The sequence below is a fragment of the Grampus griseus genome (assembly GCF_964374135.1).
Source record: "Grampus griseus genome assembly, chromosome: 19".
In the NCBI taxonomy this organism is placed as follows: domain Eukaryota; kingdom Metazoa; phylum Chordata; class Mammalia; order Artiodactyla; family Delphinidae; genus Grampus; species Grampus griseus.
Window position 1 is genome coordinate 6,820,981 of NC_139013.1, and position 12,580 is coordinate 6,833,560.

The 12,580-nt window shown below is 56.1% G+C and overlaps 1 protein-coding gene across 2 annotated transcripts in view; it reads left to right on the forward strand.

Annotated features, from left to right (window-relative positions):
* The window catches only part of NUP62 (nucleoporin 62), a 25,226-nt gene extending 13,144 nt beyond the window's left edge, over nt 1–12,082 (forward strand). Inside the window, exons 1-2 of one of the 2 annotated variants that reach the window (XM_082676497.1) lie at nt 968–1,116; nt 9,390–12,082. In XM_082676497.1, coding sequence (XP_082532623.1) covers nt 9,454–11,004 — 1,551 coding nt within the window. In that variant the 5' untranslated portion in view covers nt 968–1,116; nt 9,390–9,453 and the 3' untranslated portion in view covers nt 11,005–12,082. Of the gene's footprint in view, nt 1–967; nt 1,117–9,389 lie in introns of those variants that run through there. The other variant, XM_082676496.1, reaches the window with a different exon arrangement.
* The last annotated feature ends 498 nt before the right edge of the window (nt 12,083–12,580 follow it).

Here is a 12,580-nt window from a genome sequence, read left to right on the forward strand (position 1 = left end):
GGAAGCCCTGATTTCCATTCTTGAAGGGCAGGCTCTCTGGGCTTATCCGTTCCCTGAGGTTTAGAGGGGTTTTCTTTGACTCAAAGGAGAGTAGGGGATCCGATTCAAGAGAGATTTAAGAAGCAAGAGTCAGGGTCTCACATGTTGGTGAGACAACCTAGAGGAGATGATGGTGGGGGGCAGGGGACAGGGAGTTCCTGCACTGACACAGCAAAGGTACCGGCTGGGCCGGGCCAGGATGGGCCTTTGAGCCTCAACGGGCATCACATTTCCCCAGGCAGGGCCGCGTTCAGCAGCGCTGGGCTGGGCTGATGACGACCAGGGGCAGCGGTTCCCTCAGTCTCTGATTTCCTGCCTTGTCTCTCCCATGTCTTCTCCCCTCCTCTGGTCTCTCTGAGCCCGTGGCCACACTTCCTCCAAGTCTTAAATAAATAGCTAATTCCAAAGGGAAAACGTAGTTGGTACAGACAGCTCCTGTCCTTCCTGGGTACTGTCTGGGCTCAGCGTTGTTGGCAGCCACCAGGTGGCTGTGGGCAGAATGCTGGGAGCGGTTGCTCCCGTCACTTCCCAGAACCGCATTAATAAGTTAACATTTCCTGGGTCCCGAGAATACACCAGACATGGTGCTAAGTGCTTGACACGGATTAGACCATTTTATCTTCACAGAGACCATATGATTCTGGAGCCGTCATCCCCTTTTTTCAGATGAGGAAACTGAGGCCCGGGGGATGAATTTAGAACTAAGATCCCAGGGCTAGGAGTGGAGGAGTGGGCGCTCGGGCTGACAGGCTGCAGCGCCCACTTCTCGTTGCTGGGCTGTGTCCTGCCGGGCGACTGGCAGAAGAGGTTGGGCAAAGTCCTCTGTCCGCAGAGCTCACGGAAGTGCATGGGCTGGACTTCTCGTGACCGCTGCAGGCCTGCTGCCCTCCTCCCGGCCCATCAGTGGACTAGACAGACCTGGGCCCCATTAAGGAGCTGTGGGACATGGAGTCCTTTGGCTGGACTCGTTGCTGCCCCAAATGAAACAGAGTTTCTGTTATGAAGGAAGCGGGTGGATGTGGGGCAGCTGCCTCTGCCCCGGGGGATGAGCCTCGTGGTGGGAGAGTCACTTCTGAGGTGAGAAGGTGAAGGGCCGTGGTGGGGATGGGAGGGAAGCGGGGTCCCGGCTTTGTGTCCGGTGGGTGGACTGGCTGCCAGTCTGCTTCCTCGACCCCACTCCCCGTCAGCCTGCTGCTCCAGCCGTAGCTGTGCAGAAGCTGCCCTGGAGGTGTGTCACTCCCTCGGCTGCTCAGCCACATGTCTGCCCAGGGCACCCCACTCCTCCATTAAGACTTAATTCTGACATCTCCCCCTCCGCTGCCCCAGAAGAAGCTCGATTCCTTTCTTGGGACTAGTGTTCGCTGCTGTGTGACCTTGAAGAAGTCACATTAACTCTCTGAGCTTGTTTCCCATCCAGGAAGGGTTTAGTGTGCCGCTTGCTCCCTAGTGCTCCTGGCCGGGTACCGCTTACATAGGTGGCACTCAGTAAATGTAGTTAGTATGGGTTCTCAGGCCGTCGGTCAGCCACAGATATTTATTGGGCGCCTGCTGCATGCCAGGCACTGCTCTGCGTGCTGGGGGTACAGCCATTAACAAAACAGGGAAGTCCTGCCCTGTGGGGCTGACACCATCACAACCACAAGCCCTCCTTGGTGTTCCCAGGCCACCCTGTCCCTCCCGTCCGTCATACACGGCCTGTTTTTGCTGGGTGTCACACACATCCACACTCCGATGAGGTCACCCCAGTGGCTGGGGATGTCTGGATTTTCAGGATCACAGCTGTTCTTTCCCCAGTAGCTCCGCAGCTGCTAGGGTCCTGCGATCACGCCCCGACGCACAGAGGCAGGCCTGCCCTGGCCCCGTCACCCCTCACTCCTGCCCCTTTCTCAACCCCAACTCCAGGATGTGTTTCCCATCCATTTCTCTGTATTGAGTTCCGTCCTGTTCTTTCTTTGTCCCCCACCCCTGTATTAGTTTCCTATTGCTGTTGTAACAGGTTACCACGAACTTAGCCGTTTAAGACAACACAAATATTTCCTCTTACAGTTCTGGAGGTCAGAAGTCTGAAATGGGTGCACAGGGCTGTGTTCCTTCTGGACACTGGGGGAGACTCTGGGTTTTTCCTTTTCCAGCTCCTAGAGGCCACCTGCTTTCCTTGGCTCATGGCCCCTTCCTCTGTCTTCAGAGCAGCAGTGTAGCAGCTCTCGGAACGTTCTTCCATGGTCACGGTCCCTCTGGCTGTCCTCTTCTGCCTCCTGATTCCAATAAGAACCCTCGTGATTACATTGAAAGCCCGTGCAGATAATCCAGGATCATTTCCCCATCTCAGGATCCTTAATCACATCTGTGAAGTCCCTTTTTGCCATGTGAGGTCACATATTCACAGGTTCTGCGATTACGGTGTGGACATGTCTTAGGGCTGTTATTCTGTCCACCACACACAACCCCTCCCCCATACCCTTCTTAATCTTTCTTTTCCTCTTGGTCCAAGGCTGAGGTCCCCCCATATTCATTCCCAAACACCCCTGTTCCTGGTGTCTAAGAAAAGGGGCTGTGGTAGGGAGGGAGGGAAAGGAGAGCCCAGGGCTCAGTAACAGTGCCGCCTGCCTGCCTCCTGCTGTCCTGGTCCCACCCCAGGACTTTGTTCTGGCTCCTCCCTCTGGTCTCAGATGCACTTCCCTCTGGCGGCCTCTGTTAATCCCCTCACCCCTGTGCGGCATCCCCTCTTCCCCTTCCCTTGCCCCACTTGGTCTTTTCTCCGTGACGCTGAGCCTCTTCTAACATGCCATGTAATTTCTCTGTTGTGTCTTGTTTTCCTGTCTGTCTCCCCCGCTGGAACGTAGCTCCACGAGAGCAGAGACTCCTCTGTCTCATCTACAGCCGTATTTTCGGGGCCTTGAATAGCGTCTGTACATAGCAGGTGATCAAAAATACCTGTTGGGGCTTCCCTGGTGGCGCAGTGGTTGAGAGTCCGCCTGCCGATGCAGGGGACATGGGTTCGTGCCCCGGTCCGGGAAGATCCCACATGCCGCGGAGCGGCTGGGCCCGTGAGCCATGGCCGCTGAGCCTGCGCGTCCGGAGCCTGTGCTCCGCAACGGGAGAGGCCACAACAGTGAGAGGCCCGCGTACCGCAAAAAAACCAAACAAAAAAAACCAGTTGTATGAATGATGTTGTACTGCAAAGAATTCGTGTGCTCTCTGTGACTCCCCCCTCGGGGGACGGACCATTTTTCCTCTCTGTGTTGTCATCACTGTACACACGGTAGGGCTGAGTAAATGCTAGAGTAAAGTAGATGAAGTTCGGGTGTGGAGAGGCAGAAAACTAAAGGTTGGTGGGCCTGAGCGAAGGTGGGGGTGATGGCAGAGAACCCTGGTCCTTGAAGCTGGGGGTGAGTTGTGTCTGTAGGTGGGAATCCCAGGCGCCCCGGGGCCATGCAGGTGGCCGGATGTGGTTTGGAAAATGAGGGCAAATGCGGGGCTGGTGGCTCTGCCAGTAACACCCTCAGTGATCTCAAGGCAGCCCCTTTCACTCGGGGCCTGGGTCCTACGTGGACCAACTACCCCGGCCGCGGCTGCCCAGTTCCGAGCAGCTGGCCCGGGCACACCCTCCCCTCTTCCCAGGAAAAGGCACCACTTCAGTTTTTGTGCCTCCCCGCTTGCCCCCAAGCAGCGTCAGCTTCTCTGTTAGGAAAGCTCACCCCTTTGGTAAAAATAGAAAAGCCCTCACAGAGGGCAGAGGGCTTTTTTTCCTTCTCTTTTTTTCACAGCTCACAATAGTGTGTATTTGTTCAGCCATGTTTTATGAGAAACACCCAAAGTTCTCGTCTTCAGTAGCTTTGTTAACCGGGACAGACCCTGCAGAACTATCACTTTGTTTCATTTTGGTGCAGATGTATACATGTCCCAACCTGGGATTCTCTCTTCTCCATCCCCAGGGTCCTGGCTCAGGCCTTGGGCTCTTGGCCTAGACCGTCCCCCAGCCTCCTCCCAGCTGCCCCCACCTCCAGCCTCTACTGCTCCAGTCCATCCCCCACCATGTTAGTCCCCCCCTCCCCCTGCCTTAAAGTCCCTCTGTGGCTCCCTCAGGATAAGGTCTGGCCATTCACGTGACATCGGTGGCTCTGCCAGCTTCTCCCATCACATCACATGGCACCATACATGAATGTGGTCACAGGTCCCCAAGACCACCCTCAGCTTCTGTGATTATCTGGAAGGACAGATCACAACTCAGCAAAGCTGTTATAGTTATGGTTTATTACAGCAAAACCAAAACAGGGTAAAATCAGTAAGGGGAGAAGGTATTCGGGGCAGAGTCCAGGAGAGACCAGGTGGAAGCTTCCAGTTGTCTTCTCCCAGGGGAGTCACACAGACAGGGCTTAATCCTCCAGCAGCAATGTGAGCACACACGGGACGTTGCCCACCAGGGAAGCCTTGCTGTCCAGGGTGGTTTTAGCTACAGTCATGCAGGCACCGTGTCACCTTCGTTATTCAGCCTCTAGCCCCCTCACAGGGCAAGCTGATACCGTGTGGCCTGGCCCACCTTAGAGACACTCTGTCAGGCAGGATGCTCCAAGGGCTTGGAGGTTCCCTCCCCAGAGCCGGGCAAGGGCCAGTCCTTTCTTTGGAATGTGCAGGGTTCAGCCCTGCCCCGCGCACGTTCTCCCTCCAGCCCATGCCGACAGCGTACTCAGGCCCCAGAGCCACACCTGCTGGTCAGCCTCTCTCTGCCTCCACCCGGACCCTCCTCCCTGTCTCCGGGCTGACCCCTCATCCTTCAACGCTCAGCTCAGGCATCCGCTCCCACTACCTGTGACCCAGCCTTGCCCCTGCCTGCAGCCCTGGTACTGAAAACCCGACGTTTGCCGCGTCTCTGGCTGCCTTCAGGGTTTAGGTCATCTCGCTGGGCCTCACTCTCCTCGTTCGTCAGATGGACCTGCTGTCAGGAATAAGTGAGCCGTAACACACAGGGTGGGCTGGATCAGGACGTGTTCACCACTCCTTAGTAGGTCCCTGGCATCCAACGTGTTGGAAATAGATGAGGCGTTTAATAAATATAGAACCGTTAAACCAGACAAGGCCCCATGGGAGATTGTTTTTCTTGTGGTATAAAAAGCAAAGAACTTTCTATAAATGCTTTTCTGAAAAATTTTAGCTGCAGCTTATAAATAGCAGAAGCTCTCTCGAGTGAGGTCTTGAGAACTGAGACACGTGGGTGTAACAGTTCAGATGCTTCTGGCTGCTGGTAGCAGACCCAGCTCGAGGTGGCTCTGCAGTGAGCCGGGGGGTGTGAGCGTCTCTCGAGCAAGAAGGGAACTGGTGCAGGGCCGGGCGCCGGTGGTCCCAGAGGCTAAGGCACTTGCTGTGGCGAGAGTGAAGAGAGACCTTTGTCAGAAGCCCCCAGAAGAGCTTTGTAAAAAGGCCAAGGTCATGATCCCGCCCCTGGAGAGAGACTGATGTTGGTGGTCTGATCAGCTTACATTTTGAGTGTATGTCCCAGGAGGTGGTGGGTCGGAGGCAGCCAAGTTGAGGTCTGCTGGCTCAGACCAGGCAGGCGCACCGGGAGGGCGGGCGGCCCCGGGCCCCTCTCCCCAGAAGCACATGGCTGTGTGGAGGAGACCGAACAAAACCAGGGGTCTGCGGTGGAAGGTGGAGGGGCAGCTACCTACGCAGAGGGAAGAGGAGACAGGACTGGCGGATGCCTTCTCTGGGCCAGGCACGCAGCCCCTGTCATGACCGTGTTTATTCTTCAACGTGTGAGGGGAGTATCCTCATTACAGGTGGGAAAACTGAGGCACAGAGCGGTTCAGGAGACACCTGCGCCGGGCCCCACAGCTAGTGAGTAGCAGGAGCAGAGTTCAAGCCCAGGTCTTTTCTTCGTGCTCGGAGACCAGCTTCGTGTCTGGAAACAGGGAGCTGTCTTGCAGCTGCTTTTAAATGGAAGGAAAATAAGCACATGAGGGTGTGGGGTGGAAGCTGGGTGCAGAACAGCCGCCATGCCCCCAAAGCAGGGCTGCTTGCCCTGTAGCCAGGATGGCGGGGGGTGCCCATTTGATGAAGTAGAGATGAAGAGGGCTTTTCAGTGCAGGGGCGGGGCTCTAGGGCCCACCGTGGGTTACTTCCGTCTGAGCCTCTCCTCCCCCATCTGTGTGCTGTGGCCATCATCCCGAGGACCTCGTAGGACAGGTGTGAAGTTGGCTGAGGAGGGGGTATGTATCACAGTGCTGTCGGGGCTGCCCCAGCACCACTCTCATTTTGACGCTGGAATGGATCATGCAGCCTGAGGCCCGCTGAAGAGTGGCAGCTGACCGTGAGTTCGTGTTAACCTTGAGGTCAGCCACAACCTCCAGGTCTTTTTCCTAAGCACTTCACAGCTGGTTTCACACCCACCCCCGGGCTCCCTCCCTTCCTCACCAGCTTCCAGGGGCTCGCCCCAGAGTGACGGTGCAGCGTGTGCCTGTGTGCAGCGACCGAGGTCATTAACACCATACCCACCTCCTTCCCGACTCGGCCATACTTCAGTGTCGTAGGGGCCACTCGCACTTCCCTGATGAGGGAGCTGAGTCTCAGGGAGCCCTGGGGAGTCACGGGGTCCCCCTTCATATCCGTCAGACACTTTCTACTCCCCAACTGTATTCGTGTCTTATATGGCTGTTCGCACAAATTATCACAAACTTATTAGCAGCTTAAAACAATGCACATTTATTCTCTGTATTTACGGACATCAGAGTCCAAAATCATTCTCACTGGGCTGAAATCAAGGAGAGCTGGTTCCTACTGGAGACTCCAGGGGAGATTCCTTTTCCTTGCCTTTTCCAGCTTCTAAAGGCCACCTGCATTCCTTGGCTTATGGCACCTTCCTCTATCTCCAAGTTAAAAATGCGTTACTCCAGTCTCTGCTTCCATCTTCAGATGGTCTCTTCTCTAGTCAAATCTCTTTCTGCCTCAATTTTATAAGGACACTCATGGTGACATTTAGGGCCCACTGTTTAACCCAGGATTATCTCCCCATTTCAAGATCCTTAATTTAATCACATCTGAAAATTCCTTCTGCCGCATACGGTAGTATATTCCCGGGTTCCAGGGAGTAGGACATGGGTGTCTTTATATTATATATATATATATATATATATATATAAAAATTTATTTATTTGTTTGTGGCCGCATTGGGTCTTTGTTGCTGCGCACAGGCTTTCTCTAGTTGCGGCGAGCGGGGGCTACTCTTCGTCGTGGTGCGCGGGCTTATCATTGCGGTGGCTTCTCTTGTTGCGGAGCACGGGCTCTAGGTGCGCGAGCTTCAGTAATTGTGGCACATGGGCTCAGTAGTTGTGGCTTGTGGACTCTAGAGTGCAGGCTCAGTAGTTGTGGCGCACGGGCTTAGTTGCTCTGCAGCATGTGGGATCTTCCCAGACCAGGGCTCGAACCCGTGTTCCCTGCATTGGCAGGCGGATTCTTAACCACTGTGCCACCAGGGAAGTCTGACATGGGTGTCTTTAGAGGACCACATCTTTGGTCCTGACCTGGCATGGTGTTATTTACACATGCCGACTCCCCTGCTTCCTTTAGCCCAGCCTGTGGTGTCCATCCCCTCCCCACACCCAAGTCACCTTTGGGGCAAGACAAGGTGTGATTGAGCACCAGCCTAGGGGAGGTTTGTTTAATTCAGTCACCCTATCTGTCCCACTCGAACTGTGATTCTAGAATCTGGCTACACAAGTTCGCTGGTTCTTCAGAGTATATTTACACCCTGTAATATGAAGGTCTCTTTCAAAAACCAAGATTATCAATTATGTGTCTATCATACAGATGGAATGAACATTTGGAAGCTACTGCAAATTAGCAAGGAGACCATCCACCTGTACTCCCACCAGCCAAAGACAGCCCCCAGTCACATGTCGGTGTATTTCTTTCCAACCCTCTTTGTTCAGAGTAGTTCTGTTTTTCCACAGCTAAGATCACACTGCAGTAGTAAATTTGCATTCTGCTTCCCTTTGTTGTCATTTCCTGCGTTTCTTTAATATAGTTAGAGGCCGTGTCAGTGGGTATAATGCAGATCTTCCCTTATATCTGATACCTAATTGATCCCCTAATTCTGTGCAGGGAAACGCCCTGTCATCTGGTGCCCGCGCTGGGTGAGGAGCTTCGTGGATCAGGCCCATGGCCTGGGGTCAGCTCCTGATAGGTCACCGCAGCCCTCTGAGCCCAGTTTCCTCATCTTGGACGTGGGGACATAACCCCTCCCGCCAGACAGTAGTGAGAGATCGTGTCCCTGAGCAGCCCGCCTGATGGTTGGTGCTCAGCGTGTGATCACTCAGGCCCACTGACCTTTTCCTCTCCAAGTCACCTTTGACTTTCCAGCTAACAGATGGCTCTGCTCAGAGCTTTTTCAGTTAGAAATTACGGAACTCAGTCAGCTTAAACTGAACAGGGCGTGCTGGCTCGTGGCACTTCTGAGGAAGACAGAGTGGGGCTGCTGAGCAGGACTGGATTTTCTGGGTCTCGCGCTCTCTCCCCTCCCTCCCTCCTGTGCTCTCTCTGGTGGCAGCTCATCACCTCCCGGTGCTCATCCTCTGTGCCCTGCACCTGCAGGTGGAGGAGGCCCCTCTGTAGCACCTGGAGAGAAACCCGGGGGAGATCTCTTGGCCAACTCGTGTCTCCATGTCCCCTTGAACCAGTCTCTGCGGCCGGGGACAGCAAGCGAACTGATTGAGCACTCGGGTCTCATGCCCACCCCTGAGTTAGAAGGAGGGCGAGGGACTGCGCCAACATGCCCTGCATCCTCCTAAATGGTGTGGGGTATGCACAGGGAGGGGCTTTGGCACCCAAGGCCCTGGCGTACGGCTCAGCTTCCCGGGGCCCGTCTCTCTGTGAGGTCCAGAAGGGCACGTGGGGGGTGGCACTGTGCCTAATCAGCCTACCCCCACCCACTTGCAGTCAGCAGGGAGGCCTGCGGAGCAGGTCCCAAAGGCGCTTGTGTGCCTCTAGCCCCGCTCGCCAGAAGCGCCTCGAATCCGACCTCCTCCTCAGGGGCTGAGGTCGGTTCAGGCGCCCGCTCTTCGGCCTTCCCCTCCTTGGCAGCAGGGCTCCCGCTGGTGCTGGCTGTGGCCATGAGCGGCCCAAGCACCTGCAGCTCCTAGTGCCTGACCCCCGGGACGGGCTGTGCATCCCGATCCTTCTTTACTAGCTCAGCAGGGCCTGGTTAGGCCACACATTGAGAAGAGGGTGGGTGGCTGCTTAATCAGAACTATCGAGTCCTGCCACCCTGCAGACGGATCCGTCATACCGCTGAGGCTGCCTTTCCAAAACTGTCATCTGATCATGTCACTTCCTCTGCTTTGAAAAATCTTTCCAAGGTTGCAGACACCGGTGGATTTGCTTTGGGAGCCGGAGTAGCTGCTGCCACCAGAGTCTGGAGCCATGAGCGGGTTTAATTTTGGAGGCACTGGGGCCCCCACAGGCGGGTTCACCTTTGGCGCTGCAAAGACAGCAACAACCACGCCTGCTACGGGGTTTTCTTTCTCCACGTCTGGCACCGGCGGGTTTAATTTTGGGACTCCCTCCCAGCCAGCCGCGAGCACCCCTTCCACCAGCCTGTTCTCACTCACCACCCAGGCTCCGGCGACACAGACCCCAGGATTCAGTTTTGGAACCACAACTCCTACAGCAGGAGCAACCGGATTTTCCTTAGGGATCAACAGCCCAAAGCTAAACTTGAGCGGCACAGCTGCCACCCCAGCCACGACGCAGCCCAGCGGCTTTGGGCTCGGCGGCAGCACCCTCACCAATGCCATCTCGAGCGCCGTCACGTCAGCCCAGGGCACGGCGCCCACCGGCTTTGTGTTTGGTCCTACCACCACGTCTGCTGCTCCGTCCACCACACCTGGGGGCTTCTCGTTCACGGGTGGAGGCACGTCCCAGACCGGGACCTCCGGCTTCAACATTGGCTCCATGGGGAGTTCGGCCCAGCCCACGGCCCTCACCGGGCTGCCCTTCACACCGGCCACGCCAGTGGCCACTGGAGCAGGGGCCACACAGCCGGCTGCTTCCGCACCCACCGCCACTACCGCCAGTGCTGGGCCCTCACTCTTTGCCTCGCTGGCAAACGCTCCAGCCTCGTCTGCTGCCACCGGGCTCTCCCTTTGTGCCCCAGCCACCACGGCAGGGACGCCCGGAGTGGGGACGTTGGGCTTCAGCCTGAAGGCCCCTGGAGCAGCTTCCACCACCTCCACGGCAACGACCACCACCACCACCACTGCCACCACCGGCTTCTCCTTGAATATAAAACCACTGGCTCCAGCTGGGATCCCCAGCAACACAGCGGCCTCCGGGACCACCCCAGCCGGCCCCAGTGCAGCCACCGGGGTGTCCACCAGCCCCGCGATGACCTACGCCCAGCTGGAGAGTCTGATCAACAAGTGGAGCCTGGAGCTGGAGGACCAGGAACGGCACTTCTTACAGCAGGCCACGCAGGTCAACGCCTGGGACCGCACGCTGATCGAGAACGGGGAGAAGATCACCACCCTCCACCGCGAGGTCGAGAAGGTGAAGCTGGACCAGAAGAGGCTGGACCAGGAGCTCGACTTCATCCTGTCTCAGCAGAAGGAGCTGGAGGACCTGCTGAGCCCGCTGGAGGAGTCGGTCAAGGAGCAGAGCGGGACGGTGTACCTGCAGCACGCCGACGAGGAGCGAGAGAAGACTTACAAGCTGGCCGAGAACATCGATGCACAGCTGAAGCGCATGGCCCAGGACCTCAAGGACATCATCGAGCATCTGAACACGTCAGGGGGCCCCGCCGACACCAGCGACCCGCTGCAGCAGATCTGCAAGATCCTCAACGCGCACATGGACTCGCTGCAGTGGATCGACCAGAACTCAGCCCTGCTGCAGAGGAAGGTGGAGGAGGTGACCAAGGTGTGCGAGGGCCGCCGCAAGGAGCAGGAGCGCAGCTTCCGCATCACCTTCGACTGAGCCACTGCCCCGAGGGTGCACAGCGGGGCTGGGGACATGCAGTTACTGTCCCATTTGGGGTTGCAGTGAAATACATGTTTCTTTCTTTCTTTCTTTCAAACAGTCGTGCTGTTGAGAGAACTGTTCTGTGGTTAGACTTTCCACCTTAGCGAATAGAAAGGATTCTCAGAGCGCCGGTCCAGGCAGCAGCCTCACAGGTGTGGTGTTTGTGTGTCCTAGACTCTCTCCATCTACTACAACCACCCACCTCCAAGAGCTGGAGAAGCACTGAGCTGCCTGAGAACCACTTGTCTCCCAGCCGGGGTGCCACGTGGCCACCCTGTCCAACACACAGTCGTAGGTGCAGGGAGAAAAGACTACGTTTGAAGAATCTCCATCCTCAAGGAGCCAGCAGCCGGGTATAAGCGTAACCAGTATAGAGAAGTGACTTGTGAATGGAATGGACAGTGGGACCTAGAATTTCAAAGGAGGAGAGATAGGTCAGATGAGGGACTTGAATGAGGTGTTGAGAGAAGAGGTCTCACCTTGCCTGGCTGACACACCTCCTCGTCCTCGTCTCCTTGTCTCAGGCTTCTCCTCCGGGAAGCCCTCTCAGCCACCCTGAAGCTGGGTCAGGTGGCCGCCCTGCATCCTGCGGGCCCCACACCACACTGAGCTTGCGAGCTCACATCTTTGGTTACACTCGTCACACTGTATTGTGCCGACTGTTTACTTCTCTGCCTCGCCATTAGGTTGTGAGCCCCTGGGGGCAGGGACTGTTTCTTGTTCCCCTTGTGTCCTCGGCACAATTCCTGTCACACTTGTCAAACAGGTGAACAGTAGAGATGAAACCAGCATAAAACATTAGTCCACAGGATGCCTGTTAAGTGGCCAGGGTGCCAGAGGTGGCCACAGACTTGATTCTGAACCTCCCAAAGCCAAAGCAAACCTAGTCAGCTGCAGTGAGATAGACCCACGGTGTGCAGAAGGCAGAAGCCCGCCAGCTGTATCCCAGGTGTCTTTTGTATTTGTCTGTACACTCTGCTGCACTGAAATACCTACGGCTGTCTGTTGCGTTTCTAAATAAAATAAAATTTATAGTGGAATAAAAAAGCTGCTGTTAATGTGGATAACTTAGAAGAAGGTTGGGAAAAGAGCAGGTTCCAGATCAAGTGGGATGCCATTTGTCTGAAATTCAGAAGCAAGCAAACCTAAATGCACTGCCGAGGCGTGCACACACGTACACACACACACACACACGTGTTCACAGCGTGGCTTCCTCTGGTGCTGATGGCGGGAGAGGAGCAGGGGGGGAAACCCGTTATAGCTGGGTCATATCTTCCAGTACATGGAAATACCCAGTCATCTGTCACCATCCCCAAGGCGTGTCATCAGCGGCACTCCTCTCCCCGTTACCTGGGGCTGGCCGGAGGGTTCTAGTTGTGCTTCAACAGTGGGCAACAGGTAAAGCTGGGCTGCAGCTTTGTATCGGGTGATTTCCAGATACTGGCCTGACGTTCTCCCTCTGACCCTGGCCCCTGTAGGCGCTAGTGATGCCGAGCGCTCAGATCTTGCTCCTGGTTCAGGGCGTTGGAAG